This window comes from Strix aluco, chromosome 22 (genome assembly GCF_031877795.1).
Source record: "Strix aluco isolate bStrAlu1 chromosome 22, bStrAlu1.hap1, whole genome shotgun sequence".
NCBI lineage: Eukaryota > Metazoa > Chordata > Aves > Strigiformes > Strigidae > Strix > Strix aluco.
Window position 1 is genome coordinate 8,001,564 of NC_133952.1, and position 26,763 is coordinate 8,028,326.

At 47.2% G+C, this 26,763-nt stretch overlaps 1 protein-coding gene across 1 annotated transcript in view; it reads left to right on the forward strand.

Annotated features, from left to right (window-relative positions):
- The window catches only part of FBXO42 (F-box protein 42), a 51,981-nt gene that overhangs the window by 4,024 nt on the left and 21,194 nt on the right, over nt 1-26,763 (forward strand). Inside the window, exons 2-4 of the mRNA XM_074848156.1 lie at nt 12,192-12,458; nt 14,900-15,016; nt 22,344-22,478. Of these exons, the coding sequence (XP_074704257.1) occupies nt 12,209-12,458; nt 14,900-15,016; nt 22,344-22,478 (502 nt within the window). The 5' untranslated portion in view covers nt 12,192-12,208. The remainder of the gene's footprint in view (nt 1-12,191; nt 12,459-14,899; nt 15,017-22,343; nt 22,479-26,763) is intronic.

Below are 26,763 nucleotides of genomic sequence, written 5' to 3' on the forward strand. Positions count from 1 at the left end.
CGCTTTGCAGAGTGATTTGGGGCTTTGGGGATAAAACGCAGCTTATGAGCGTAAAAAATCTTGCTGTTAAGTCAGGGCGACTGCGGGAAGAAACTATGCGTCCCGAAACTTTTTACATCAGGGAATCTGTGATACATATTAATGGTTACAGCTGGCTTTTTATCACGCTGGAGAGCCTGCAACGATATGAGTGATTTCTCTGTGCGTTAGCGATGGCTCACGAACCCCTTAGGTGCAGTTATCCTCGCAGTGAGGGGGCTGAGCGTGTGCGGGGTATCGAGCCTGTTAAAAAAGCATAATTCTGCAACAGTCAAACCTTTTCAGTGAATCTGGGGTTTTTTGTCACTGGCGTCGGATGCGCATCAGATCCTTCTGCCAGCACGCAAAAGGACACCTTAAACAAGAACACCAAACAGCAGCTACTTCTGGACCGTTGTTGTCGCATCCATTCTGCAATTATTTTGTTCAGTTCCTCCGTCAAGCAGCCACCTTTAATCTGTCCCGTTGAATGCATGTTCTTCCTGCATTTGTTTTTAGGCCGACTATTTTCTTTCCCCGTCGTGATCGCTGCTGGCGACTCCTTCAAACCTCCTGGACCTTCAGGTTTTGGAGCCGCGGTGACCCGTTCTGCAGACACAGACATGTGTTGTGGCTCAGGAGGGGACACGTGGGACGCTTTAGCCTGCTCTGAACCTGCCTCTTGGATGCTGTGAAATCCCTGGGGTTTCATAATATGTGGTTTGCCGTGCTCTCATGCTCGGTGTGATGCCAGTCTGTGATTATCAGTTAGGGAGGGGTGTCTGTTGGGGTGGCAGGAGCGCTCTCGTTTGGGGTGTTAATGAAGGGAGATCTTGGGCTGCTGGGGGAAGCTCAGTTTTTGATTCAGAGGTAGGGATGAATTTGAAATTAGCACAATTTCCCTGAACTTTTATTTGTTTGTTAATGTAATGTGGATTTGACTCTTTTTTTGTTTAGTATTTAACACCTAGTATTTTTAAGCCTCACTGAACAGCTAGACTTGAGATCTGGCATATAGGGTAGAAAGACAACCCTTGCTTTTCTCAGTGGTGATGCACCCCTAACCTGCAGTGCTTTTGCTTCTCAGCCTTTGTCATTAGCTGGGAAATAAAAACATCCTATAAAAAGAAAAGCAAATTCTCAAAATGTGTGGAAACAGCAGCAAATCCTCATCCAGCCTGCTGGGTGGGTCAAACTCTAGCTCTCATCAAACCTATTTTAAATTGAATTGCTCAGTTGTATTTTCCTGTAGGTGGCTCAGTTGCTTACGAGGTCTGCTTGGTGGTGGTGTCGGTGCTGTTTGCAACCCCTCGTGCTGAGGCGTGTGGGTTTTCCCTGGAGCTTTACCCCTATTTCTTTGTCCTTTAAAGCCCTGGTGTCGGAGGGGACGCGGAGCAGCCCTTCCTGTTTTATAATAATAGGGTTGCAATCGCTATCACCCTGTGGGCTGTTTTGCACACTCGTATGGCCGAAGAGGAAAGTATCCTTCCCTTCCCATTTGCTTTACCTCCTGAAAGATTTAAAGGAATCCTCTGTTGCTCACTTTAAATGACATCGCTGTTTGCTGGGAGCTGGTTGGGATTTTTCCCCACCAAGATGCTGGTTTATGGGAGAAATGTGTGTAGCAGAAGCTTTAGTGCTGGGAGAAGAGCTCTCGCAGTGTTCGCTGCCAACACCATATTGACAGTGAATAAAAGAGACGCTGTCTAGACTGCCAGTCACTGAGCTGATGACGGCTCCGCGGGATTTTGAGCGACTAGAAGATGCACTGCCTCAAAGCCAGTCCCGCCTCGAAGCCGATGTTTGCCTCTCTGCCGGGCTCTCGCGATGCCCTTTGACACGCACGTCTTGTGCTCGTGGACCCACAGGCACCATCTCTCCATCCGCAAGGCACAGAGCGACGAGGGGGTACGTAGTCTTGTATTTGCAGAGATCGATGGATGTTTGCCCTCCCTAGTTAATATCTTCTGCTAAAAAAGCCCAGTGATGAATTCAGCCACATCCTGAATTTATATACTCAAGCCCTCGGCATGGGTGTCACGGCAAGCGCTGAAGCTCTGTGCTTGCTTTTCATGAAATCTTACTCTTTTCCATCACCCTTTCATGTTTTGATTAGAGTATCTTTGTTTCCAGCTCGCCCGTCAAAAATAAAACAGAGCTCTTGGCACTATCTGCATATTCATCTTAACTCGGGAGAGGCGGTGGCCTAATTTCTTCAGCACAGGTCAGGCAGCCAGAAACCTCCGGTATTGTAATCCCAGTGCTGTTGAGGACTTGCTTGACCTCGGCTTCTCGGTGCTTTTGTTCCTTTACCTATAAAATGGGGTTAATTACAGCTGTAGCGCTTGCGAGCCAGGCGCTGGGACACCCACCAATGCTGCACTTTTGTAATGTGTGAAGCCGTTTAAGGTTGTGTTGGGCAGGTACGTGGCCAGAGGGTTTTCTGGCTGGGTGTATCTCTATTGATGTAAACTCTTTTTTTTTTTTTTTTTTTTTTTTTTCCCAACGCTGAGAGAGAGAAAATACTTTCTGTATTGTTGCAGTCGGTGTTTAGCAAACAGATCTGCCTTTAAATTCTCTTTGGTGTGATCCAGCCCTGCTCCTGGGCAATATTTGCTAGATGGTTAACTCCACAGTTGGCAGCTTTCATCAAAGGCTTTCCACCAGGAATTACACGAACTAGTTTGGAGGTGGCATACAAATTTATTTGATGTGATTAGGCGAGTGGACATTGCAAAAACACGCTTTTATTGTGTTAGACACACAATACATGTTACGGCCGAGCAGCTCGTCTGCTAGGAGTTAAGATCGGGAGGAGAGCGTCATTTGCAGTGCTCATACGCTGATAATGTCCGTGTCGAGATGGTATTAGATATCTTGGTGCCCTGCTTGCTAACAAAGATAAAAACATTGCATCAGCATGCTGCTGCAAAGTCAGCAGTCCCTCTGAAAGCTGTGGATATCGATTTAAATTAAACGTTGGCCCCCAAGCCTACACTAATACATGGCTTTTTCCAGTGCATCCTTTCTTTGGCCTGAAAGTCAGTACCCTTGAGCTCATCTTCAGATGAAATGTCTCAGGGCTGCTCATGACTTACATTTCTTAGTGGATAGAGGAACGTTGTGGTTTGGGAATTTAAGCCACAGAATGACTTTGTTTATTGCAAAAATGAAATTCTTCCCTACCCTTCCTCCTTCATGTGCGTGTGCTAAGCCAGAGACCACGTCGCTGGGGGGGAACCAGAGGCTTGAATGTGAACGCCTGCATGACAAGTTGCCCCACTGGTAAACCCTGACCTTGACCTAGCGTGTGCTTAACTTAATTTTCCTGAGCTCTAAAACTTCATTCTTTGCTCCCGCAGCAAAACCTTAAGCCTGAATTTTGTAGCGATGTTGGAAACCTAAATCTTGACTGGTGGTCCTACTGCTTAAAGCAACAAGAGGTTGCCTGACTTCCATGGACAGCCCTGCAGCGTGGGTATTAACGCTGATTAGTTGAGTCTCTTGAAGTGCTGGTAATTTCTGAAGGAAGTTGTGGGCAGTAGTGTGTGGCCAAGAAGGCCAATGGCATCCTGGCTTGTATCAGCACTAGCGTGGCCAGCAGGGACAGGGAAGGGATCTCACCCCTGTGCTCGGCACTGGTGAGGCCGCCCCTCAATGAGTGGGTTCAGTTTTGGGCCCCTCACTCCAAAAAGGCCATTGAATGACTCGAGCGTGTCCAGAGAAGGGCAACGGAGCTGGTGCAGGGTCTGGAGCACAGGTGTGATGGGGAGCGGCTGAGGGAACTGGGGGGGTTTAGTCTGGAGAAGAGGAGGCTGAGGGGAGACCTCCTGGCCCTCTGCAACTCCCTGAAAGGAGGGTGCAGAGAGGGGGGATGAGTCTCTTGAGCCAAGGACCCAGCGCCAGGACAAGAGGGAATGGCCTCAAGCTGCGCCAGGGCAGGGTCAGACTGGCTCTTAGGAAGGATTTCTTTGCAGAAGGGGCTGTTGGGCGTTGGAATGGGCTGCCCAGGGCAGGGGGGGAGTCCCCATCCCTGGAGGGGTTGAAGAGTCGGGTTGACCCAGCGCTGAGGGATCTGGTGGAGTTGGGAACGGTCAGGGTGAGGTTCATGGTTGGACTGGAGGAGCTTCAAGGTCCCTTCGAACCCAGATGATTCTGTGTGTCTGTCTCTCAATGGGCTTTTGCCAGGGTTGGTTTTCTTGGAGATAAGGTTTATGCAGTTTGCTTTTCCCCCTCACACTAATTCCTGATCCTGTTGCCCCTTTCTACCGGATTCAATGAAGGATAAAGGTCTCAAAGATCCTGAGTTCCCCCAAGTTTCACCGGATGCGAAAGGGAAAGACCCTGGGAGTGCCCTCACAGAAGACAAGAAAGCTCCAAATCCTGGAGACCAGAGGAGCTACCGGGGAGGAAAAAGGTCTAACACCCCCCAGCGCCATTGCAGCAGGCAGCAGAGGCCCAACCAGGAGTGATGTATCAGTAGGAAATGACATTTTGCTGCTTCCCGAGCTGCCTGTTTTGCTGGCTGAGCTGGAGGAGGTGGATGTGATCCAGGGCTTTCCCGGCCAAGGAAGTCGTGCGCCGGGTCGGACTCTGACACTTGCTGCGGGCTGCTTTCCTGTGGCAGTGTTTGCTTTGACACGTGGGCACCTCGGGGACTGCGGTTTCCTCCGCGTGGGCAGCAGTTTAGTGGGAATTGTGCTGGGAGCAGCTGTTTGGATTCATTGGGTTATACTGTGCAAAGAAAAGATTTTATTTTTAAAAAAAATCCCAACAAGCATCTAATGCAGTCTGTCAAAAAATCAGGAATGAAGTCACTCAATAGAGTACCTCCTAGTTTTGTTAGCAAAACTTATTCTCCAAGGTATTTCCATGCTTTATGTGTAAATATTTTGCCTGGGCAGGTTTTCTGGGCTGTTTGGACATAGACATGGGCATTGGGCTCTATGGAAATGTAACTACAGAAACGATGTTGTGTTTGCAGGCTTATTTTTTGCACCGTCAAAACCAGTCTGGCTTTTAGATCAGTAGCGTGTGTTTTCCTCGTGGTTCAGCTGTAAATTTGCTTTCATTTGCCTGAAACCTATATACAGATTGCCCAATTTTAGTGGCTTTGGTAGGTTTAAGAGATGTCTGTAGAAAGTAAGGAGTGCTGTGTCGTTTTTACAGGCTGTCCTCAAAAATAATTAATTTAACTGCAGCTTTCTAAGTGCTGCCCGTGAGCTCCAGAGCCGCTGCGCTATCCTGACGAACGAAGGAGGTGACAATTATTTCCAGGATCTGTTGTGTTTGCTTGGTGTTAGCGAGCAGGAGTTTCTGCTGATAAATCATCACAGATTTGGATAGGTACTGAAAATCGCATCGGATATTTTTATCCAGACGGCTACTGTGCAAACTGTTTATGTTAAACAGCAGAAGCATCTGCATATTTTCTTGTAAAATCCTCTCTTTTCAAGTCTCAAAGCCTTTTAGGTGTTTGTTTAGGGATCATTCTCATTTTCTGGCTAGCATGAAGTTTTACCTTCATTTTGAAATGAATCATGATTTGTTTTGCTAGAAAAAGTTCAGGCGAAAATAATTTTAATTAACGGAGTGAAGGGAGCCAGTAGAGGGAGTGTGTGAGCCCAAAATAATATTTATGGCCCTACAAAATTGAGAGTGATTTCAGTAGAGTGGATGAATCGTAAGAATAAACCTAGATACAGTCCAGCTGATTACTGCATCCGAGCAATGGTTTTCAAAACAGACCAAATTTGGGTCTAAGTTACTGGAATGATCCTTTCTGTGTTTGGAGGACCCCAGCTAGGGTTGATGTTCAGACTTACTAATTTTTGGGTTGGTTGGAGGGATGTAATGGTGTTGAGCGATTACTGAGATTTCAGAGTCGGAGGCGTGCACGTGGAGGCTGGAATTTTTAACGGGGAAACCCAAAGAGCACGCTGCCCCGTGTATAGATGCCTGGCCCCCCCAGATCACCTTTTAGCCTAAGGATAAATATATTTAATGCCCAGTGTGATTAAACTGGCCAACAGCATGCGTGTGAGCTCAAGTGCTACCTAAATAAGTGATATAACAGCTTCTTTTGTGCTGCTAGTGCTTATCAGGCCAGGCTTCAACAGGTTTTAAACAACTTAAGCTGTTTTAAAGGTAATAACGGTGTCGAAAGAAACTCGAAAGTCTTCAAATCCCTTTTGTTACAGATGCATTTTGGGGTTTTTGTTGGAGGCTGGAGATCTCGGCTTGTTTAGCAGCATATTTGGAGATGGGCTTTGTGCCTTCCCTTTTTGGTCTGGTTCTTGGTTTGTTAGTATTTTATTAAGCTTTTAGGCCAATTCTGAGGTTTTGTCCTGTTTATTCCATCAGCAAATTCACATACGGATTTTGCTGTGTACACCTGAAGTGTGGTGTCATGAAACTGTTTCCTTTTGTTCTGATGAATTATACACTAACGAAAGTACATAAAATGTGTGCTACCTAGGTTTGTATTCCTGCAATAAATCCAGAATAAACCTCAAATTCTCTTTCTCGTTTTCAATTTTGTAGGAAGATAGATGAAGCAGAATTTATTTTTACGTAGCTGTGCTGTTTGCACAATAAATCTCGCTGTGTAATGTTACTACTTTCTTTTTTCTGAAAGCTTAGAATAAAAATGAGTAGGAATCTGGAATAGCTGACGGTCAATTTATCAGAGCAGGAGGGGTTTCTGGTAACTCTCTAAACCTTTTTATTACAATAATATCAATTAAAATTCAGTTGTAATCATGCTGTTTCATTACAGTATGGTGCAGGTTATATAGCACTGTAAAATGAAGTCACGTTGATTTTGAATTTGTCTCTGGAGTCTCTATAAAAATACTGGTTTAACAGGCAAAACGTGCAGCAGGGAGGTGGTACTGAAAGATATAGATTTGAATTTTCAAGCTTGCAGATGGAATTTAGGAAACCTTTACTTTCACGGATGAAACTAGGCCTTATTTGAAAGGAAAAAACAATTTCCTGTGGAAAGGCAGCTAAAGGAAAAAAAAAAAAGAAAAAAGGAGCGGGGGGGGGGGGGGGGAAGCTGTGCTTCAAAGAACTTGTAATTGCCTGTTTTGCAGGGATGAGAAGAAAAGCGTGGTGCAGGGATCCCCCAGGTCTTGCTCGTTGGTCTGGGCGCAATGCTCGTGCCACAGCGCAGACAGGATATTGCTCATCGTTCGGTTTCCTAGAGGCTTTGTTTTCTTTTTTTGACTAAAATCTGCTTTTTTTCCCATTGAACCTGTCTAGCTCTTGATTTTCAAATTCATCAGCTCTAACTGGTGCAAGTTTTGGAGGACTGGAAATGGCGTCTTGTTTAACGGTGTCTATCCCTACCCCGAATCCCGTGGCTCCCGCAGACCTTTTGCTCCCTGTGCTGTTGCTTTCATAAAATAGTGTGCTTCTACCAAGGAAGCAGTGCTTTATTTTTCCTCTTGCATCACTAGAAAAGAGCTCAGGGCTTCTGTACTGATAGTAGCAAAAGCTGAACTGGGAGAGGGGAGCTGCCATCTCAGTCCTGGATGGCACGGCTGCACGAGACAAACAAGAAAATACCATGCAAAAATAATCCTTCCCAATACATACAGGATTTTTTTTCAAGGAAAGCAGCCTAAGACTTACTATTAAATGTGTCTGTCTGATGGAATAGGCTTTTTTTTTTTTTAAACTGGGTAAGAGAATAAGCCTAAAAGGTCTGAATGTATCCATAAAAGCTACCCTGCTGTGCCGATGGGGCTGTTGACAAGCAGAATGAGCAGTTGCAAAGTATGAGGAAGAGTCTGGAGTGGGTTAGAGGCAGTTGCTATCTTCCACCCCTAAATTAACGCCGGAGCTTCTGATTGCCAAGTGCAATTAACCGTTCTGTTCTGCAGAGTCCCTTTCTCCTTCCAGCCGAAGCAGTCAGCCAGCCAGGGCTGGGTCCTTTCACACACCTTTATTATTTTTTTTCCTGGGTGAGAACATAGCTTCTACGACTATGTTTGGAGAGAGAATTTTTTGTGGCATGTGAAAATGAGCATTCCCTTATGTGTAATGTGCTCTGACTCAGTACTATTGCACAGCCTCTTATTTTCATTCAAGAACTTTCCCTTGGAGGCTTTTTTTTCCCCTCTAAAATCTGTTGACTTTTTTTTTTAAAAAAAAAAAAAGCCAGGTCAAAAACCCTGCGGGTTCAAGCACTACTTAAAACAGCTGAGAGTTGCGGAGAAGAGGAGATAGCTCAGGATGGGAACCACTGATGCCACCCATGCCTGTGAACTGAGGTCCATGGGACCAGGAGAGATGCCTGCAGGTAGGAAAACCTTGGGTCAAGAGGGGTTTTCCAGGAGCAGGCTGCTGGCTGCCTGATATTGCTACTGGGCTTTGAGAAGTGCTTAAACCTGGTGAGTTTTTTTGCCTGTATTTAATATTTGTCATCTGTTTGTTCCACTGCAGTGGATAATTACAATAGCAGAGTCTTAAATAATTTTAGGAGGGGAGAGAGGGGAAAACTGAAGGGCTCTGAAAGGAGGAAAGGAGTTATAAAATGTCTTGCCAACTGGCAGAGGGACAGCTTTTAGGAAGGGCCAGGCAAATTTGATCAGCGCTGGCAGAGCTCTGCTTCGATTGCCCTTCTAGCGTTTCTTTACGTGTTATTTTAAGCAGCTGCGATTCCTCCTTGGTAGGGCTTTAGGCTAATTTCTGAACGCCGTAAAACGTTTCTGCTGCTGGAATAGAAAGGCACTTCTCTGGGACCAGGAGGGCTGTAGGATGCAAAAAAGTATATGATGCTTCAGGGGGCTCGTGTTGGCCTTCACAGCGATCGATCCAAACAGAACGGGGCTCCTGGATCCGTCCCGGCGAGTTGATTGAATTGCGTGTACTTTTGGACAAGACTTGACTGCTTAAATACCTTCGCTGCGGCTTTTTGAGTGCTTGGAGATTAATTTTAGCTTGCGTACAAACTGAAGCCCACTCAGTGCAAACAGAGAGCACCTGAAGAGTCAGGATGAATGAGAAAGCACCTACTGCATCCCCCCCCTAAGTGCAAATGGGACAGAAACGCTCTGTTCTGCTCTTCGAATAACCAGTAAAAACACGGGCATGGGATTTTCTCCTGTGGACCTGCTGAATAATTGGTAACAGGAGCTGGCTGGGATGCTTTAGCGCTCTCTTACCAACTGCTTGGGTTTCTTTTTTCCTTTCTTGATGTTGGAGCAGGGTTATAGGACAGGGCTTTTGCTACTTTGCAGTCCGGGGGTGGTTATTCCCAGCCCGCTATTCCTGTGCCGTAAGAGCAAAATCTGCATCCGTGGCAGGTCAAGCTTGAAGGGTTATTTTGACGGCAGCTTGCCTTTTGGGAGTTGAGTTTATTGCTAGTCATGTTTTCCTTAAGAAAAACAACACAGTGTGGGTGTGAAAACTTGGAGGATGGTTATTTCTTACGCTCAAATGTTTAGAAAATCAGTATCTAGCAAAGTAGATGCATTTGAGTATTTATAATATTTGAGTATTTATAATATTATCAAGTGGCCTGGTAAGACCAGACAAAACTCGGGGCAGCTTCTCCATCCCCAGATCTGCAGAAGCATGTGCTATTTGAATCATCAAGGGGTTTCCCTGCTCCTCCTGCCTTTTTTAAAATGGGCCTTAGAGATGCTTTTCTAACCCCCAAGTTGTTTGGTGCTTGTGATTAACTTGGTGTCTTATGGTGTTCCCAAGCCTGCTCCAGAGGATCAAAACTGGGATTTAATAATTGGAAAAAAACCCCTTGCTAGCCGGGTGTTCATTCCTGTGCTTCTCCTCTGACTTCCTCCAGCAGGTTTTGGACATTATTTAAAGGGTAAATAAAAGCTGTTGGGAAACACACATAATCTTTGCTTCTAAACCTTATTAACACCACAGATGTCTTGTGTGAACCTGTCAAGCTGAGGCTTATGTTTGGTGTTGTCACCCGCAGGTGTCCCATTGTACCTGATCTGGATGCAAACGCACTTCTGTTTGGTTTTCTAGCACGTTTTTAGGGTGTGAAACGCTTTCTGCTCCGCCTGGGTAGATGTGGTGCTCTGTGTTTTCCCAGGCTGTGAGATAGGGACCGACCCTCCTTCCTTCAACCTCCCCAGCTCGAGCAAAACCTCATCCCGAGGTTGGAGTACCGGCAGCCTGTGGCTTCCAGCCATGCCCTGTCAGGATGGAAATCGGCACATGCGTTTCACAATGATAGATGCTTTCGCTTGGAGAAGACCCAACCCTCTGGTTTTTAATTAATTTTTTTAGCGCAGCTCCACTTTTTCTTTTTTTTTTAGCTTTCCATTTCTTAATCTTTGGGAATTTGTGTATTATCTGCTGCGTAATGCGGTTTGCTGGCAGCAGCAGCAGCGCTTGTGTCAAAGTGTTTGGGTTTCAGCCTTTCTCTGTCATAACATTGACTCTAAGAAGGATTTCTGACATGGGAAAACGTGCTGAGCATCTGTTAGGATGATAAATGTAAGTTCAATTTTGACGTGGTTTCTACTGAAGATTGACAGCCCTATGGATTTTTCTGAAGCTGCTTCATCGGGGAACCTGACAAAAGTGGAGAGGAGTGCTGTCGAACGTAATTTTTCTGAGCATGAATTAGTTGTCATGGCAAGCTGCTCTGCTCTGCATCTCTGCCGTCTGCTATTCCCATGGCTCTTTGGCTCAGTGTATGCCGGGATGGGAAAACCTTGGGTTTAGCTGGGGAAGACAGCAGAGTTTGCATCGCTGGAAGCTTGTGACAGCAACTTAATTTATTCCCAATAGCTTAAATTCCTTCCACCAATATTTTCTGCGATACTAGGAGTGTGGTAAAAATAAGATACTATATACTTGTATTTAAATATCCTGGGCAAAAAGCCATGTCTTGTCTTCCCTCTTGAGGAGCAGGTTTGCTTCCTGGGCTCGCTGCAGGTGGGATTTGTCCCATGGGCTGTGGTGATCTGTATCCTGTCATCCTGGTCCATCTGGGACCTGGGGATGGCTGGGCACCCTCTGCCTCCTGGAGTTGGGAGAAACTCAAGTTGAGCGATGCAGGAGCTGAGGGCTTGCCCTGTTCTGGGTCCTTTGTTACAACCTGCTGTGCTAGGAAAGGATAAAAAGGGAACTGGGGGTTGCAGTTTTTGGAAAAGAAAGTCCTTGTGTCGTCCTCATGAGCTGTATTGGTTTGAGCTATCGGTGCAGGTATAATCATGGAGCAGTTGCATCCCTTGGTCTTCACCCGGCAGCATTGGAATGGAAAACTGTCACCGCTCTCCCCAAAACAGGTCGGCTGTTTCCTAGGAAATAGGGTTCAGGGACTTGTTTTGCAGCAACGGGCATGGGTTTATCTGCACACCGTGCCAACTGGCAGAGTCGGATGCAGACGCTCGTTAAGATGGATTTATTTCATGATGTATTTCTGTCACCGGTACGTTACCTTATGCTTAAGATGTTCTGAATAACTGGAGATACAATATTCAATATTCCAGCCTTTCATCAGCAGTAAATCCTGTGGGGGTTATTTCTTTCCTGACCTACTACCAGTAAGAACTGTGTGCAAGTATTTAATAAAAAGAAAAAAGGGGGGAGGGGGGTGGTAAGGGAGAATGGGACGGGGATTTTTTTCCCCACTGCTTGCTGCTGAGAAGTTGCTTGGGGTAAAGCAGGCTCGCTGGCAAAACTGGTTTCGCAGGGGAGGAGGGGCTGCAGAGCTGTCGCTTCCATCCTGTCTCGCCTTGGGTTGTTCTCCACGTGGTGGGGATCCCTTTCCCCCTCGCTGCCTGGCCCCACGGTGCAAACCAACTGGGGCCACCAGTGCAGCAGCGTGATGCCTTCTTGTGCTCGGTGAGGGAGCAGGAGTTTGAGAGGCTGCAATTCCTCCAACCGTGGGTTGTTGTGGGTTTTTTTTTTTTTTTTCCTTTCTGGTACTGTCTGTAGACGACAGTAGGGCTGAGAGCAGTGAGAGATGAAGTGGCCTGGGAAAATGCTGCGCTGATGGAGGACAACTTGTTCGTAAACTATGCTCAGCCTGCTTCAAAGCTTTGCAAAAACCACGTCCTTGACTTGGAGTTGGCTGGGGTAGAGCTTGACATAGACCTTTGGTGTAACATACACATTTCTGATGCTATTAATTTTCTTGGTGACCTTACTGTTGTCTTTTTTTTTTCCCCCTCTTGAAGCTTTGAAGTGGAATGCCATGGCCAGTTCCTCGGACAGTGAAGATGACGGTTTCATGGCCGTGGATCCAGAAGACGCTGTGGTCGAAGGAACGATGGAGCAAGACGATGAGCCACATGCTGAGCTGGAGGTCGAGGAGACCAGGCATAACAGATCAATGTTGGAGCTCCCAGAAGAGGTTTTGGAATATATCCTCTCCTTCCTTTCGCCCTATCAGGAGCACAAAACTGCTGCCCTTGTCTGCAAACAGTGGTATCGACTGATCAAAGGTACAAATAGCTGTAATGAGAGTGCATTTTTTTTAGTTGTGGGAGTTGTATCCCAGCTGCTTTTTGCTTTTGTTTAGACTCGCCTGTTGTTTTCCCCTCAAACTCAGAACTCGGACTTCTGCAAAATGCCAGAAAAATAGCTACAGCCATCAGGTCGCTTGCTTTGCTCAAGGCATTGCTGCTAATGGTGCAGAATTGAGCCCCTCAGCCTCTTCTGTAGTTTAAAAGAGTGAAACCCAAAAAAAACCACAACAGAGGAGCTCACTTATGTTGCTTTTGAATATTCCCTGTGCACTGCTGGCGTGCAGCGCTGTTGACCTTGCATTCAGGCTTCCTCTCCACCACACAGCAGCCCCCGTTGCCAGCGTCCCATGTCTAATGTGACTGTAATTGTGCTTCGTTTGCGTCTTGCTCAGTAATTAACGTTCCCAAAGCTTATGCTTTTGGCTGGAAACAAAACCGTGTCTGGTTCTTACAGCTCTGCTGAAGATAAATGGTATATGAAATCTACATTAATGTACATCTACATATTCAGACTTCCTGAAAGAGTAGCCCTGAGATACAGATACTTCACTTTGCCTCTGTGCAGCATTAATTCTGAAGCCTTATGGGGATATTTTAATGCTAGATATATATGATACGACAAATAGGTAGGTAAAATTTGGACGAGGATACAAGCAAAGCTATCTGTGTCGGTATTTTTTGAATACATTGGATGATTTCTGTTATGTTTCCATCGGGGACACGCATTTTGATTGCAAGCTTCATTAAAAACCAGGCAGCTTAGGAGGAGACCACAGTTAAATCAGTAGGAAATGAGGCACGCTGCTGCATGAGGGTAACTTGTTTCTTCTGGAAAACGTAGAGCGGGTGTCAGGTGAGAAACGCCTTTGGCAGGCGTGTGGGGTGATGTCTAATTTGTGGACTTCTCTGCACATGTGAAAGCATTGCTCAGATTCCAGGCATTTTCTGCCTTGCCCAGAGTTTCACAGGCTGGAGGCTTTAAAAAAAACCCCCACAACTACTTCAGAAGTGAGCATTGCACAAAATTACTCCTTTTGCATAATTTTGGGTCAGCGGCAGCCCGCACCCCTGGTAAAAGGCTTTTTTGGGTGTCCATGGCCCTTGAGTTGCTGCTTGGGCACACTTTCTCAGGTGTGCTTGTTCCTGAAGTGGCCTTAAGAGATGCAAAGGATGCAGCTGGAATGGACAAGCACCTGGTGATTCACCCCAAAAGAGACTGTGGGAAACATCCCTGAAGTGGAGGGATGAGCAGCCTGAGGCACAACGTGGCCTTGGAGTGAGTTGTCCAAGTCTCTGGTCTCAGGGGATGAGTGGTGCTGGGCAGCCGGGGCATTTTTGTGGCAATTATAGGGGGGGGGGGGAAAAAAAGGGAGTGTAATTGCTAACCTGTACATTGCAAAGCAGAGAGGTCACTCGAGGTAAACGCCTGGTTTGTTTTCTTCTGTTTAATTTTTCCTGTTTGTCAGGATACATCTGCTATGAAATCCTATAGCTCAGATTACATTTCCCGCGTGACTCTTGGGGACCAGCTGCTTGAGGACCCTGGGCTTTTTTTTTTTTTTTAAATATTTCCTGCTTTATATGCCAAAGTGTGATTTCTTGCTGCGGGTGTTCCTGACAACGGGGCTTTCAGTAAGCAAATCCTCAGGGGAAAAAGTCTTGGCAGGTTGTGGCATCCTCAGTGCGAGGGCTGCCATAGCATAGCGGATGCCACCAAGCATCTGCTGAGCTGCTGCAGTTGTAAGTCTTTGCCAGACCCTTTTCCTTCCACAGGGAGCAGTCTCTGGCCCCTCTCAGCACACACACACAGACACATGTGCTCCACACACAGAATTAATTGCAGCTCTGGGGCTGGCCTGCTCTGCGGAGGAGCTGTTGTCGGCCAGATCTGCTCCCTCATGCGGCTAAGGAGGAATACTTTCACCTAAGACACACTGACTTTTATCACTGATGTCTCCTCTCGTATTTATTTGAGATTCCTGTGCAGTAGCTGCATGTGCACTCTTCAAAATTCATTACTGCACGTTATTTGTTCTCAAAGGTCCATTAAGGGAAGGACAGCTGCTCCTTTGGGGGTGTGATTAGGGGACAGCAGGCTTGTATTGCAGCAAAGAGGGTTGAAAACCAGCTCTGCAAAGGCATCACATGTGCTTACCTCTCACAAAGGCTTTGCTTTACCAAGCTAGAGCTGACAGATATCAGAAATGTAGTGAATCAGTTAGGTGAACGCTGCTGATTTTCCCCATTTGCAGAGTCCCTATTCTTTATTCTCTTTAATCCTCCGAATTTCCACCAGCGTATTTATGATCTAAATACAGAGGTTCTTTATAATTGCTGTCACGCTGCTTGTGCAACTGTGCAGGCACAGTTTGTTCCTAACATGCCCCAAATTTTGCTGACATGTTGTTTTTCCCTAGGTGTGGCCCATCAGTGTTATCACGGCTTTATCAAAGCGGTGCAAGAAGGAAATATTCAGTGGGAGAGTCGCACTTACCCCTACCCTGGCACCCCCATCACACAACGCTTCTCGCACAGTAAGTAGCAGCTGGGAAAAGCTCTGCTCACCCTAATTTCTGACGGGAAGCTGCAGCCGGGGGGGTTGTGCTGCATGGCGGGGGGTTTAGCAGTGCCACAAGTGCCCGTCGCTGCAGCAGAATTTCAACCGGTCGGTGTAAGACACAGCTCTGCCAACACAAACACTTCGCAGAAGAGTAGGGGATGCGGTAGCTGCTCGTTGCTCCTAGGAGATGTTAATGGGGCTGGGGTGAGATTTTTGCTTTCTGGTTTTGCAAATTTGACGTGCAGGCTTCTCTCCACAGCTCCCTTTGAGTCTGAGCATTGTGTCCTCTTCGATAGAAACCTCACTTAGCCGCTAGACTTAAGTCATTACCATCAAAGCCGATGAGTTTGCACGCCTGCAGCACTCAGGGATGTACGCTGGCTGCTTTTACAGCAGATCATCTACATCTGTGAGTAATACAATTTGGAGGAGGCTGAGTGTGGCTTGCCTCAAAATCAAACACAGAGCTGCACGTGAGAAGTGAATTTGCTGATAGAAGTAAGCGATTCAGTTGACAACACCGCTTAATGTAGGGGTGAATTTTTGCCCTGCTTCCAAGTTTCTGGAAGAGAACAGGAAAAAGCATTCCTGTTGAGGAAAAGATCCTTAAATAAAACATGTTATTTGTGCTGCAATAGCACTGAGCTGCCTCAGCCTGCTCTGCCAGGCAACGTAGTCAGATATGACAGAAATTCAGTCCTTGTGGCTTTGTCGCTGGGCCTGAGCCCTCTGGGAGGCGGTTCTTCTGGGGAGCAAATTTCATTTTTCTAAAGGTAAATAAACGTGGTGTAAGCAGTGCGATTCCAAGAGCAAGCAGACATAAAATTTTCATATTCCCAAGTAATAATTTATGAAGCAGCCTCCTGCCAAGACAAGTCCAGGAGACACTGCGGGTAGCTCTGGTGAAGTCATTGTGCTCTTCAAAGATTTCCTTATCCTCCTAAGGAATAAAAAAGGCACCACTGTTCATAGCTCATTTTTAAGTGGCCGTGTTAGTAAAGTGCTTATCAATGACTTGCAGATTTGTGTGTATTTTCCCCTCAATTTTTGCAGCCTTTTTGCAATTGGTGAGCTTTAAGGCTTGCTAGAAATTACCTGAAAAAGGCCCAAATATTGCACCAAGGACTCGGCTGTGTGCTCTGTAATTTATTGTGCTGCCCACTGGGGTCTTCCTCTGAGCGTGCCACTGTTACATTCGATCCAGAATGAGTTGTCTGACTGAAGCCACTGCCCTCAGAGCATGTAATCTCTATTAGCCCCACTATTTGACAGTGGCCTGACTCTGGTCAGCCCTCGGTGGCTACAGAAGCGTTATTAATGCACTTCATGTGCACAAAGCTGATCTAGATTAACTTGTTTGCTGACTTGAACTGATTTTTTTTTTTAAGCAGTTCTTCAGATCTGTGGTATTTGCTTTCCCTACAACAGTGTTGCATGTTTGTGGGTGGATTCCAATATGAAACTGAAGCTACAAATGATTAATTGCAGAAATTCACACTGAATCTGTAAAGCTATGATCTGCAATACTAAGATGTGGTGAGCCGAGGTGAAGTAAAAACAGGAGGTTTGGGGAGGGGGGAGTGAGAGAGGACTCTCAAATGCTTTTTTTAGGGATGAGTGATTTACCAGGTATTGTGGGAAGACGTCATCTACCAGGCACGAGTCATTTGAAGTCAACAGGCAATGGTAGCTGGCATCAAAGAAGCAGCTAGGGCTATCTCTCTTCCAAGATTTATTGGAAATATCCCAGAAGTGCTCATATGGAGCATAAAAGAAGTGAAAGAATTTTAAATAGTTAGAGGTCACTATGTCTTCTATCAATTCTGAAGGGAGTAATAGAAAAGCTGTTTGATAAGGAATAAGGAATGGAAGTTACTGTCATCTCGTGGGGTAGGAGCATTTGGCAAGGCCTTTGATCAGACAACTGATAACAAACTTTATGGATGGGCTGTAGCTTTTCTAAAGGATTTGATTGAAGCTGCAGAACATCAGACGGTATCAAAGATGCTGGGTTTTAGATACGAACGTACAGGAAGACATACTTCATGCTTAGGTGTATATATAACATTATACACCAGGTATAATGTTTGCAGTAGTCATCTAATTCTTTTTTAGCCCTAATGTATGAGCCTACAAATACCATAGCAGGGCGATGACTCATGTGGTTGAATAACTGGCCACAATCAGAAAGCGATGTCAGAAGGCGCAGGAATGCAGAAACAGAAAAGCAGCAGAGGAATGCCGACCGTTGTGCCAGAAATATTGATCCTTTGATGGAAGAGTGACTAATTTTAAGTACTGATTATTTTTTTTTCCATGCAGTCTGGGGAGCATGGCACCAGCGTGATGACTAATTAAAGTAATTTTGTGGGTTTACTCGTGAGAGGCAAGGGAGAGGTAAAAGCTGGAATGTTGTTTGTTTTACAGGATGGGCTGCTTTTCTACCAGAGCTACGGCTCTTCGGATCACCCAGCTTTGCTCAATACATCGCTGCCTTTTGGCTGCACCGAGTCCCTGCATTGCAAGGAGTGTTTTAGAATATAAAATAGTATTTTAGAAAATAAGGAGATAGAGGTGTGATTATTTTTTTTTTTTCTTTTTTTTCCCCCCCGAAGATGTGAGGAGCTGGGCTTTCTGAGGTCTGATGCGTTTTTATCGTGCCGCAACTTGCAGCGGAGTTGGTGTAAACATCCGTGCCAGCCAGCAGGACGGGGCGCTTTCATCTGCAGCCCTGCCTCCTCGGCGCCGCCATCCTGCCGGCTCTCGTGCCAAGCGCGGTTGGGCGCGGAGAGGTTACCTCCAAAACCCAGCCCCGCGTTGGAGGAAGCGGTGCCAGCAGCTCAACGTACGGCGCTCGCAGCATCGGCTTGGCAGGGTCCTCCTGGGAACGCCGGCACCGAGGGCTGTCAGCCTTCAGCCGCAAAGCCGCGGTGCTGTTTTGAGCTCAGGGCTGCATAGCAATGGGATTTCAATACTTCTTTTTCCCCGCCCCCCAATCTCCAATGGGGAAGACAACCTTTGAACTTGGATAGGTTACTGTATTTGATGTCCTCAAAGTTTAAAAAGTCCGTGCCCTTCAATTATCACAAGGGAGATGTGCTTTGCATTCAGTTTTCCCTTTCCAGTTAATCTTCATTTCAGTTATCTCACACTCCAGGTGAAAGTTTCTGATGCTTTGCTGTGCAGCGCAGTCAGAGAGGGACCTGGGGGTGTTGATTGCCAGCCGGCTGAACAGGAGCCAGCAGTGTGCCCAGGTGGCCAAGAAGGCCAATGGCATCCTGGCTTGTATCAGCACTAGCGTGGCCAGCAGGGACAGGGAAGGGATCTCACCCCTGTACTCGGCACTGGTGAGGCCGCCCCTCGATGAGTGGGTTCAGTTTTGGGCCCCTCACTCCAAAAAGGCCATTGAATGACTCGAGCATGTCCAGAGAAGGGCAACGGAGCTGGTGCAGGGTCTGGAGCACAGGTCTGATGGGGAGCGGCTGAGGGAACTGGGGGGGTTTAGTCTGGAGAAGAGGAGGCTGAGGGGAGACCTCATGGCCCTCTGCAACTCCCTGAAAGGAGGGTGCAGAGAGGGGGGAGGAGTCTCTTGAGCCAAGGAACCAGCGCCAGGCCAAGAGGGAATGGCCTCAAGCTGCGCCAGGGCAGGGTCAGACTGGCTCTTAGGAAGGATTTCTTTGCAGAAGGGGCTGTTGGGCGTTGGAATGGGCTGCCCAGGGCAGGGGGGGAGTCCCCATCCCTGGAGGGGTTGAAGAGTCGGGTTGACCCAGCGCTGAGGGATCTGGTGGAGTTGGGAACGGTCAGTGTTAGGTCAACGGTTGGACCGGATGATCTTCAAGGTCTTTTCCAACCTAGACGATTCTGTGACGATTCTGAAATGGGAACGTGTTCCAATCAAGCTGGCTCTGCAGTCTGTTTGGGTATCGGCGTCTTCAAACATCAGAAATGCTTATTCTCTTTATTTCCAGTCATGAAGATATGCCACTTCTCTAGTACTAACACTCTGGGACGTACTGAATTTTACTGGGCCTTAAGTGCTTTAAAAAAAAAATCCAAAACCCTAAAAATCCATCTAATGGTCTCCAGCTGCTTGTTTTCCACCCAAAAAAAGAGCTAAAAGCACCCTCCTCCCCTGATTTATTCTACACCTTTGCAAGGCTGGTATAAACTGGAGTTTTCATTTGTGTGCTTTTTTGTATTTTTTTTTTACCCAAACTCATCTGTCTTCCTCAGCTTCAGAAGCTTTAAATGGCTTGCTAATAAGAAGTAGGAAAGCACAGTTTTAAATTATTTTGGTCTAGGATTAAAATACATGCCATGCGGACGTCATGGTGCCTGGTTGGCTGGCCTGGTTTTGAAATCCAAATAGAGGAGAAGAATGCTGCCACCTCCCCTCAAAAATAATAACTGAGCTGTGCTGGTGTGTGAAAGCCGTGCTTGCCAGGGGTAAGGAGGTAAGAGACCTGTCGTGGTTTAGGTAGAGATTAGATTGAAGAAACTAAACCTTTCAAGAGAGGTTAAGTAGTAAAACCACAGCGTTGCTTTGCACCAGGTTTTAGTTGCACGTGCTTAAGGTGCGAAGCGCTGGGTGGAGGTGACATCGCAGCCTACGAGGGGTCTTACCGTGTAAAAATGATAAAGAGTCAAATCTTAATAAGTAGGTAAAGCTATAAGAATGCTCTTGATCGTTATTTCTTCCTCAGTCCCATCCCAGGTAAATCCACTACACCACTATTTATAGATCCTCCGCCCCGGCCAGAGCTCCGGAGCGATGTGCCGTGGCGCCTCGGTGTGTGGTGCATTAGTTTGGCAAGACGTGGGTTGAGATGAAGACAGTTCAGTTGCACGTAAGGACGTCGCGTGGACGCACATAGGAGAGAGCTGGGTGGTCTCACCCTACGAGCACACCCCGTGTCTCCAGCTGCCCCGGGTCAGACAATGGGACCCTCGGCGAAGGCCACCGGGCGTCATCACGGCCCCCGCCGAGCCACGGTATTGTCTGCGGGCGCTTGAATGCGCCGGTTTACGGCGTTGCCCTTCATTCAGAGCGGCGAGATGAATATCGCTGGCGTACGGACGGGTGGGCTGCCTTAAAGAGCTCTCTCACGGTGGGACTACCTACCTCCAGCCTGCAAAATCAGGGCTGTGGGGATGGATCGTTGGAAACCAGGGACCTGCTTGTACTGGTCTGGAGCAAAGCTGGAAGCAGGGACTCCTCGTGGGGATTTGCTCTGAATCGTTTTCTCTTTCTACCAGAAGCAGGTTGTCAGCCTTTCACTCCAGACACTCCTTGTTTTAGGCTTTTTTTCTTCTATCTTGTGTGCTAATCCTTCATCTTCTCGCTTCCCTTGTGCTGGTTATTTACGACGGCACACGATCCTCAACCTGAAGATGCTCCGCGGAGCAGCTCCTGCATAATCCCAAGTGCTTCCCACCTCTGTCTCGGGGCCAGATGCTGCCCTGCGCCACAGGCTGCCCCCCTGAACTTTGACTTTTCCCTCTTGCTTTTCGTGTTGGGCAATATATCGCTTGTCACTGCAAGGGCGATGACTCCTGCTCCCTCCGAGCCCCAGCTGATACCCTTCAGTGTTCCCAGAGTGTAAAACACTGCGGCTTTCTACTCTGCACTGGTACACGTGTACGTCGATATGATGTATTGTGGGTTTTCCCCTCGCTAGACTTGATAATAAATGCTCAAGGAATTGCTGGGAGGCCTTTCTCATGTTGAAAGGGTCAATATTAGATTTTTTTGGACTTGTTTTGAAGGTATTTGTATATGAAGTTGGGCTTTGCAGAGACGCTTTGGTTCTGAGCAGGATTCAGGCAGCGAGTCCTCTTTGAGACGAGTGCTGGTGCTCCCCTGGCTGGTGCTAAAGGACTGCACGCAGGGTTTAGTGTTCCAGGACTGTGTGTGCTGCTGAATTCCTGGTGTCTGGAGACCATTAAATAGGTCCCGGGAGATGCAGTAATGAACAGAGCAACACCTCAACGGGTAGATCGAGGCTTCAGTAGCAAGCTTGCCCTTCCTGTCAGCCACACTGTACACTTTTTACCAAAACTCTGGGGGAGGAACGGGGAGAATTTTACAGAAAACCCAGGAGTGGAGATTTTCCAGGCTGTGTCGGGTCAAGGGAGGACTGCATTTCAAACATGATGTTGTTGCACGCGGGTTAGCGCAGCAGACGGCGCCCGGCCGATCGGGGTCTGCAGATGCAGAAGAACCTGCTGCCCCGTCACCCCAACCAGCCCAGGAGCTGAGGTCGCCTTCGCTCCTCGATCCTTGGCTCGCAAGATGAGGAGCTGGTGTGAGTTTGTCTAGCAAAGCTGCCGTCAGAGGATGAGCTTGGTCTTCAGTGTCACCATCGGGCACTCCGCCTGCTTGTTTCGAGTTAAGGTGTGGAAGAGATGTCGCTGCTTTGCAGGGATCTCACGAATGGGAAAAGCGAGGGGTCGTGATACGAAGTCAAGGGGGCTCATTGCGTTTGAGGAGGGAAATGCAGAAATTAGGAAATCCTCTTTGTCATTGCAGAAGTTTAACTTTCTGAACACGTTTGAACCTTGCTCATCCTCCAAAGCAGATAAGCTGAGCAAGTCCTCTCTGCTCTATCCTGTGTTTAATTTACTTCTTGTCAAAGGTGCCTGGGTACCAAGGGACACTAACTGCCAAAGGCAGCCGCTTCTATTTTTTTTCTTTTTTTGCTGCAGAGTTTGGTTTGGGGCCAAAAGCTCTTTATTTCCCTGAGTATCTTTGAAGGGTTGTCAAGTGTTGTGTTCCCGCCCCATTCCCCATCTCACTGCCTCATCCTTTCCCACAAGGAGCAAAGGAAATGCTCACATAAAATCCGTGCGTTTCAGTGGTGCTTTTCTGTGATGAGATAGGGTGAAATTCTGTCAGATTTGGGAGAAGAGAATAAGCAACCAGGTCTAAGTACACAGGCCGGTTCCTTAGTCTAATTTGGCAACCCTATAAACCATACGCACTAGCTTAGAGAAGGTAAGTGTGCTGAGTGCGTTAATCATAGCTAATCTAATTAACTATGAGCTTCTAAGGCAGCTTTCTTTGCACTTTCAGGAGCAGCTCTGCTTGAGGGCATAATCATCTCAGAAGGTTCTCGCTGGAGGGTTACACCGGTCAGGGATACCCCTAAGCTGGTCTCTGGTTTGACTGAAGCTGAGGCAGCCTGTCTGCTTTTGTGAAACCCAGGGGGGAAAAGAGAATCATCTTTTTTTTTTCCACCCAAAAACACAAAGGTCAGAGAACTAGCTAATCTGTGTGTTTGCTTTTTTTTTTTTCTTCCTAGGTGCGTGTTACTATGATGCTAACCAGTCGATGTACGTGTTCGGTGGCTGCACGCAGAGCAGTTGTAACGCCGCCTTCAACGACCTCTGGAGACTTGACCTGAACAGCAAGGAGTGGATCCGGCCCCTGGCATCAGGTGAGAGCTGGCAGATGTGCAACTCCCCCACCGCTTCATCAGAATTTACCTTCTCCCTAGGGCTGGCCTGATTCTCTTATTTCCTCACGTGGTTTATCATTATCAAGAGGGAACGGCTTTAAACTCCAACAGGGGAGGTTTAGACTGGACATTAGGAAAAGATTTTTCACAGCAAGAGTGGTCAGAGAGTGGAATAGGCTGCCCAGGGAGGAGGTGGAGTCCCCATCCCTGGTTGTTTGGATGAGCTGTTGGGGGATGTGGTGTAGGGGAGAACTTTGTAGAGTAGGGCTGATGGTTGGACTCGATGATCCCGAGGGGCTTTTCCAACCTGGATGATTCTGTAATTCTCTGAGCGGTTTTCACGTTGTTTTACCACAGAACATGCGTGTTCTCGTGCTTGCAGCACCGCGCTGGGTTGTTTCTCTTGGTCTGGAGCAGCTGCTTGGTGCTGGTTCGTGCCACGCAGGATGAGTGACACTCAGCTGTGGCCACGAGAGCCTGTGTTGATACAAGTTGTTGTCCCAAAGCTGAGATATTTATTTTTTTTTTAATAACTTTAGTAGATGCCACTTCAGGTATTTTGAGGAGTGGAGGAGACATGCCCGTGCGGGCTACCCACAGCAACCAAGAGAGCGTGGGAAACCAGGTACATTCCTGCAGTCCACGCGCTCTGAGCAGGGCAGGAAAACGCCACAAATGATTTCCCACACTGTTTTTTGTACTCAAAATGTCACACACGGCGCGCTTGTTTTCCATATATTTCTGAATTTGACTAAAATAACTTTAACAAAAGCAGAAGAATTGGGGGAAGCTCTTGGCGGCGGGAGGGGGGTTGAAGCCATTTCAGCAAAAGCTTTACATTTAGCCAAGAGTAGGAGATAAAAAAGGAGCTCAGCATCCACCAAGCACTCCTTGCAGACTAGTCTGCTTGGGTGCAGACTCCCTCTCACCCTGCGCTCAAAGTATTGTGGATTACTCAGTTATTGTTTCAAGTCATATTTTCTTGTCTGACGCTTTTTTTTTTATATGAAAGTCCTTCAAAATCCAGATGTTTTTGCGTACTGGTGTTATCTGGGAATTGGTCGGATGTCACTTTGAAGTGTTAACGTGTAACTTGATGCTTGATGACTGCAGATAGAAGTCTACCCAACTCAATATTTTGATTTGATCTTTGTGTCTGCACATTGCATGATGTGCATGAGGTGAGAATTAAGCAGTCTTAAAATGGAGGAAGAAAACAAACCGTAGCCTACGCATATGTGGAAACAGGCTCTTGCTCTTCCTCCTTCTTTGCTGTAGTGCTCCCCCTCTGCTCAGGGGTGGAGAAGAAGCCATGGGTAGCATAAACAGGATACCGGGCGATGCAGACCTCTGCTCTGACCCAGGACATCTATTCTTGCAGCCCAGCGAGTTCTTCCGTCGAATTGAATGCGGGGCACGACTCGCAGTCGCGTTAACGAGTCCAGCCGCCGGCACCCAGCTCTGCTCAGTCACTCTCTTGGTATTTTGCAAAGTCAAATTCCCACTGCCTTACTAACAAATAACACTTTTAAAAGAACGAGTCCTGTGGGAATATGTGTCAGAGTTAAGTCCCATGGGAAGATCCCCCGAGGAGATATTTCTGCATGCTGTCATGAGCGTGTGTAGCGAGATGGGATCGCAACTGAAACTTCAGGCAGTCTCACCAAACAGAGAGCGCTCTTGTTCCTCCGTCTTCAGAGGAGATGAGTCACCCCGCGCTTGTGCCGGTGGTAGTTTCTTACACATAGCTGCGTTTTTTTTAATTTTTTTTTTTTCTTGGTGCCCTTAACCCGAGGGTTGGCACCCGCTGCCTGGGAAAGAATAGTGACTGGAGGGGGCAAAAGCAGAGAGCTTTAAAACTTGGGAGTCAGATGTAAATAAGGCAGGAGGGATTTTTTTTTTTTAAAAAAAAAAGAAGAGCTGACATTGATTGATTAACACTTGCTCTGTGTGCAAGCTAATTGCTTGTGGAGGTTGAGGAGGAGTTCCCACACCTGGCCCTAACAGACTCTATAGGGTAGGTCTTGCTCTAGAATAAGGCAGTGGCTTTTCCACAATGCCAGTTCTTGTTCAGAGAGGTTTGATCACGCTCTACTTGTGCCCTCATTAAGCATGAGCATCTTATCTAATGAGACCTGGATAGGGCTACCTAAAGGGAACAAGAGTGTGGTGCCAGGGCCATGCTAAATGCTTTGGACACAGCTCAGGTGAGCTGAAACAGCTTCATCCCCTTCCCCTCTCTGAAGGGCTTTTCCAGGAGAAAACACCCTTTTTTGTTGTTGTTTGTTCATACCTGTTTTCATTTGGGTTTTCTTACTTGCAGGCGTTAGATGACATCAGAGCTGGATAATTCATCCTCAGCCTGAGCTGCTGCACTCCATCTAGGAGTACATATTTAGCCTTCAAAGAAATAATTGGCCTGTGTTTCTTTAGTCTTGGAGACGGAGGAGGGAGATAATTGCTTCAAAAAACCCTAATTTTTGAGGTTTCAAAGTATTTTTTTTTGCTTAGATCTAAAACAATGGCATTGACTTTCTACTTATTAGGCTGGAGCAGAACAAGAGAGTTAATGCCTCGCTTTTATGTAGCGCTTTTACTGGTGGGGCTTAAGGCTCTACAAAGGAGGGTGTAAGGCAGCAGGATCTCTATTTTAGGAACGTGAACAGGAATGTCTCTAAACTCTTCTCCCTCAAGCTTTTCTGGCCACTTTGGAGCTACTTTCCACCTCCTCCACTCCCACATACTTGGGAGTCTTGACGGAGCAGGAGGGGAGTGATAATTAATGGCCTGTATTATGTGGGAAGCCTGCAATGTTATCCCAGGGTAGGTGGTCCCTGGGAGGCAGGTGCCTTTCTCCGTGTGTTGGGGATGCTTTCTTTGCCTTTATTTGCATAATTAATCTAGGCACTACTTTGACTTTTAGCCTATCTGCAGGAGAACCTGATGGAGGACTGGAGGTGGTTTAAGCTGGAGTCTGTTTATCCAGCTAGAGGCAAGGGTTAGTCTCAACTCCTCTGTAATTCAAGCTGCAGCACGCTGCTCTTGCAGCGAGGGTGCAGGCAGGATGGCTTCGGCGGTGATAGTCCTCTGGTGCTCCCCAGAAACCAGCTCTCATGCAGCTGAAACAGCCAGGAAAGAAACCAAAACCCATTTGAAATGGGGACTCCCAGGATTTAATGGGTGATGCAGGAGCTGCATGGATTCCCATGGTGAGGGCTTTGGCGTGAGGCTGCTGACGCCTGGACTTGGCTAACCCAGGATTCGGCCCTGGATTTGCTGTGCTGGTGGCAGGGAAGGTGTTTTCCTATTTCTGTGCAGGTCTGTGCAACACTCTTGATGAGATCCCTTCCATCTCTGCGATGAAAACTGCTGGCAGGTCCTAGGAGAGGCCACCTCAGCCATCAGCCCTGACCCAGGCCCTTTGCCGTCGTCTGTGTCTCCTCTTCGCGTCATCCTCAAGCTGCAGGGGATAATTTATAGGCAGAATTGAGAGCATATCCCCAGGCAGTTATCCTTCTGGCCTGCTTGTGCTATTTCAGACTGTGTGTTTCTGCAGACTTTCTCCCTTCCTGTATTTGTTAGTTTATATTCCTCAGGAGCCCTGCACTTGGCCTCTGTCTGCCAGAACCATACACTAAACTGGGAAATACCTTTTTTTAAATCAAAGAGAAGAATGTCAGTAGTTTTGCCTGTGCTCCCAGGGGCTTATGGGACAGAGGTAGAAAGCTTTTCTCTTTAAAACTGAGCCTTTTACTGTGCTTATAAAGAAAAGAACGACGATATAAAGACCAGGTCTTTGCAGGGAGAGGAACACTAGCTGAAGTCCTACGGGATCTGTGCATCCTCTCTGTTGTTTCTGCTTTATCATCCTCAGCCAAGTGTGATCCCCCGCTTTGCTACCATCTTCCCTACGGCTACCTGGGAAGGCAAAAGAGCTGGAAAGACCCCAGTCTGCCCCTTGACGCAGTGTGTTTTCCCACTGCCAGGCCGTGATATCCCACTCTGATATCAGGGGAGTTCAGGAGACTTGCGGCTCCACTTTTCCTGTTTGCTGTGAAAAGGCTCGCTGTGCAGCTGGCCCCACGTCCACCCTTCCGCCGGGGGGGTAAAACTCCCCAGGACTTGTTTCCTGGTGTTTTTGTCTCCCTGCAGTCATTTGCTGGGGAGATGGGAAAGCTTCTCATCTCTTTTTCAGGATTTCAGGGTAAAAACAGGCTTGGAGACAAAACTCATTCATTAGATGCTCTGATCCTCTCTGTCCATG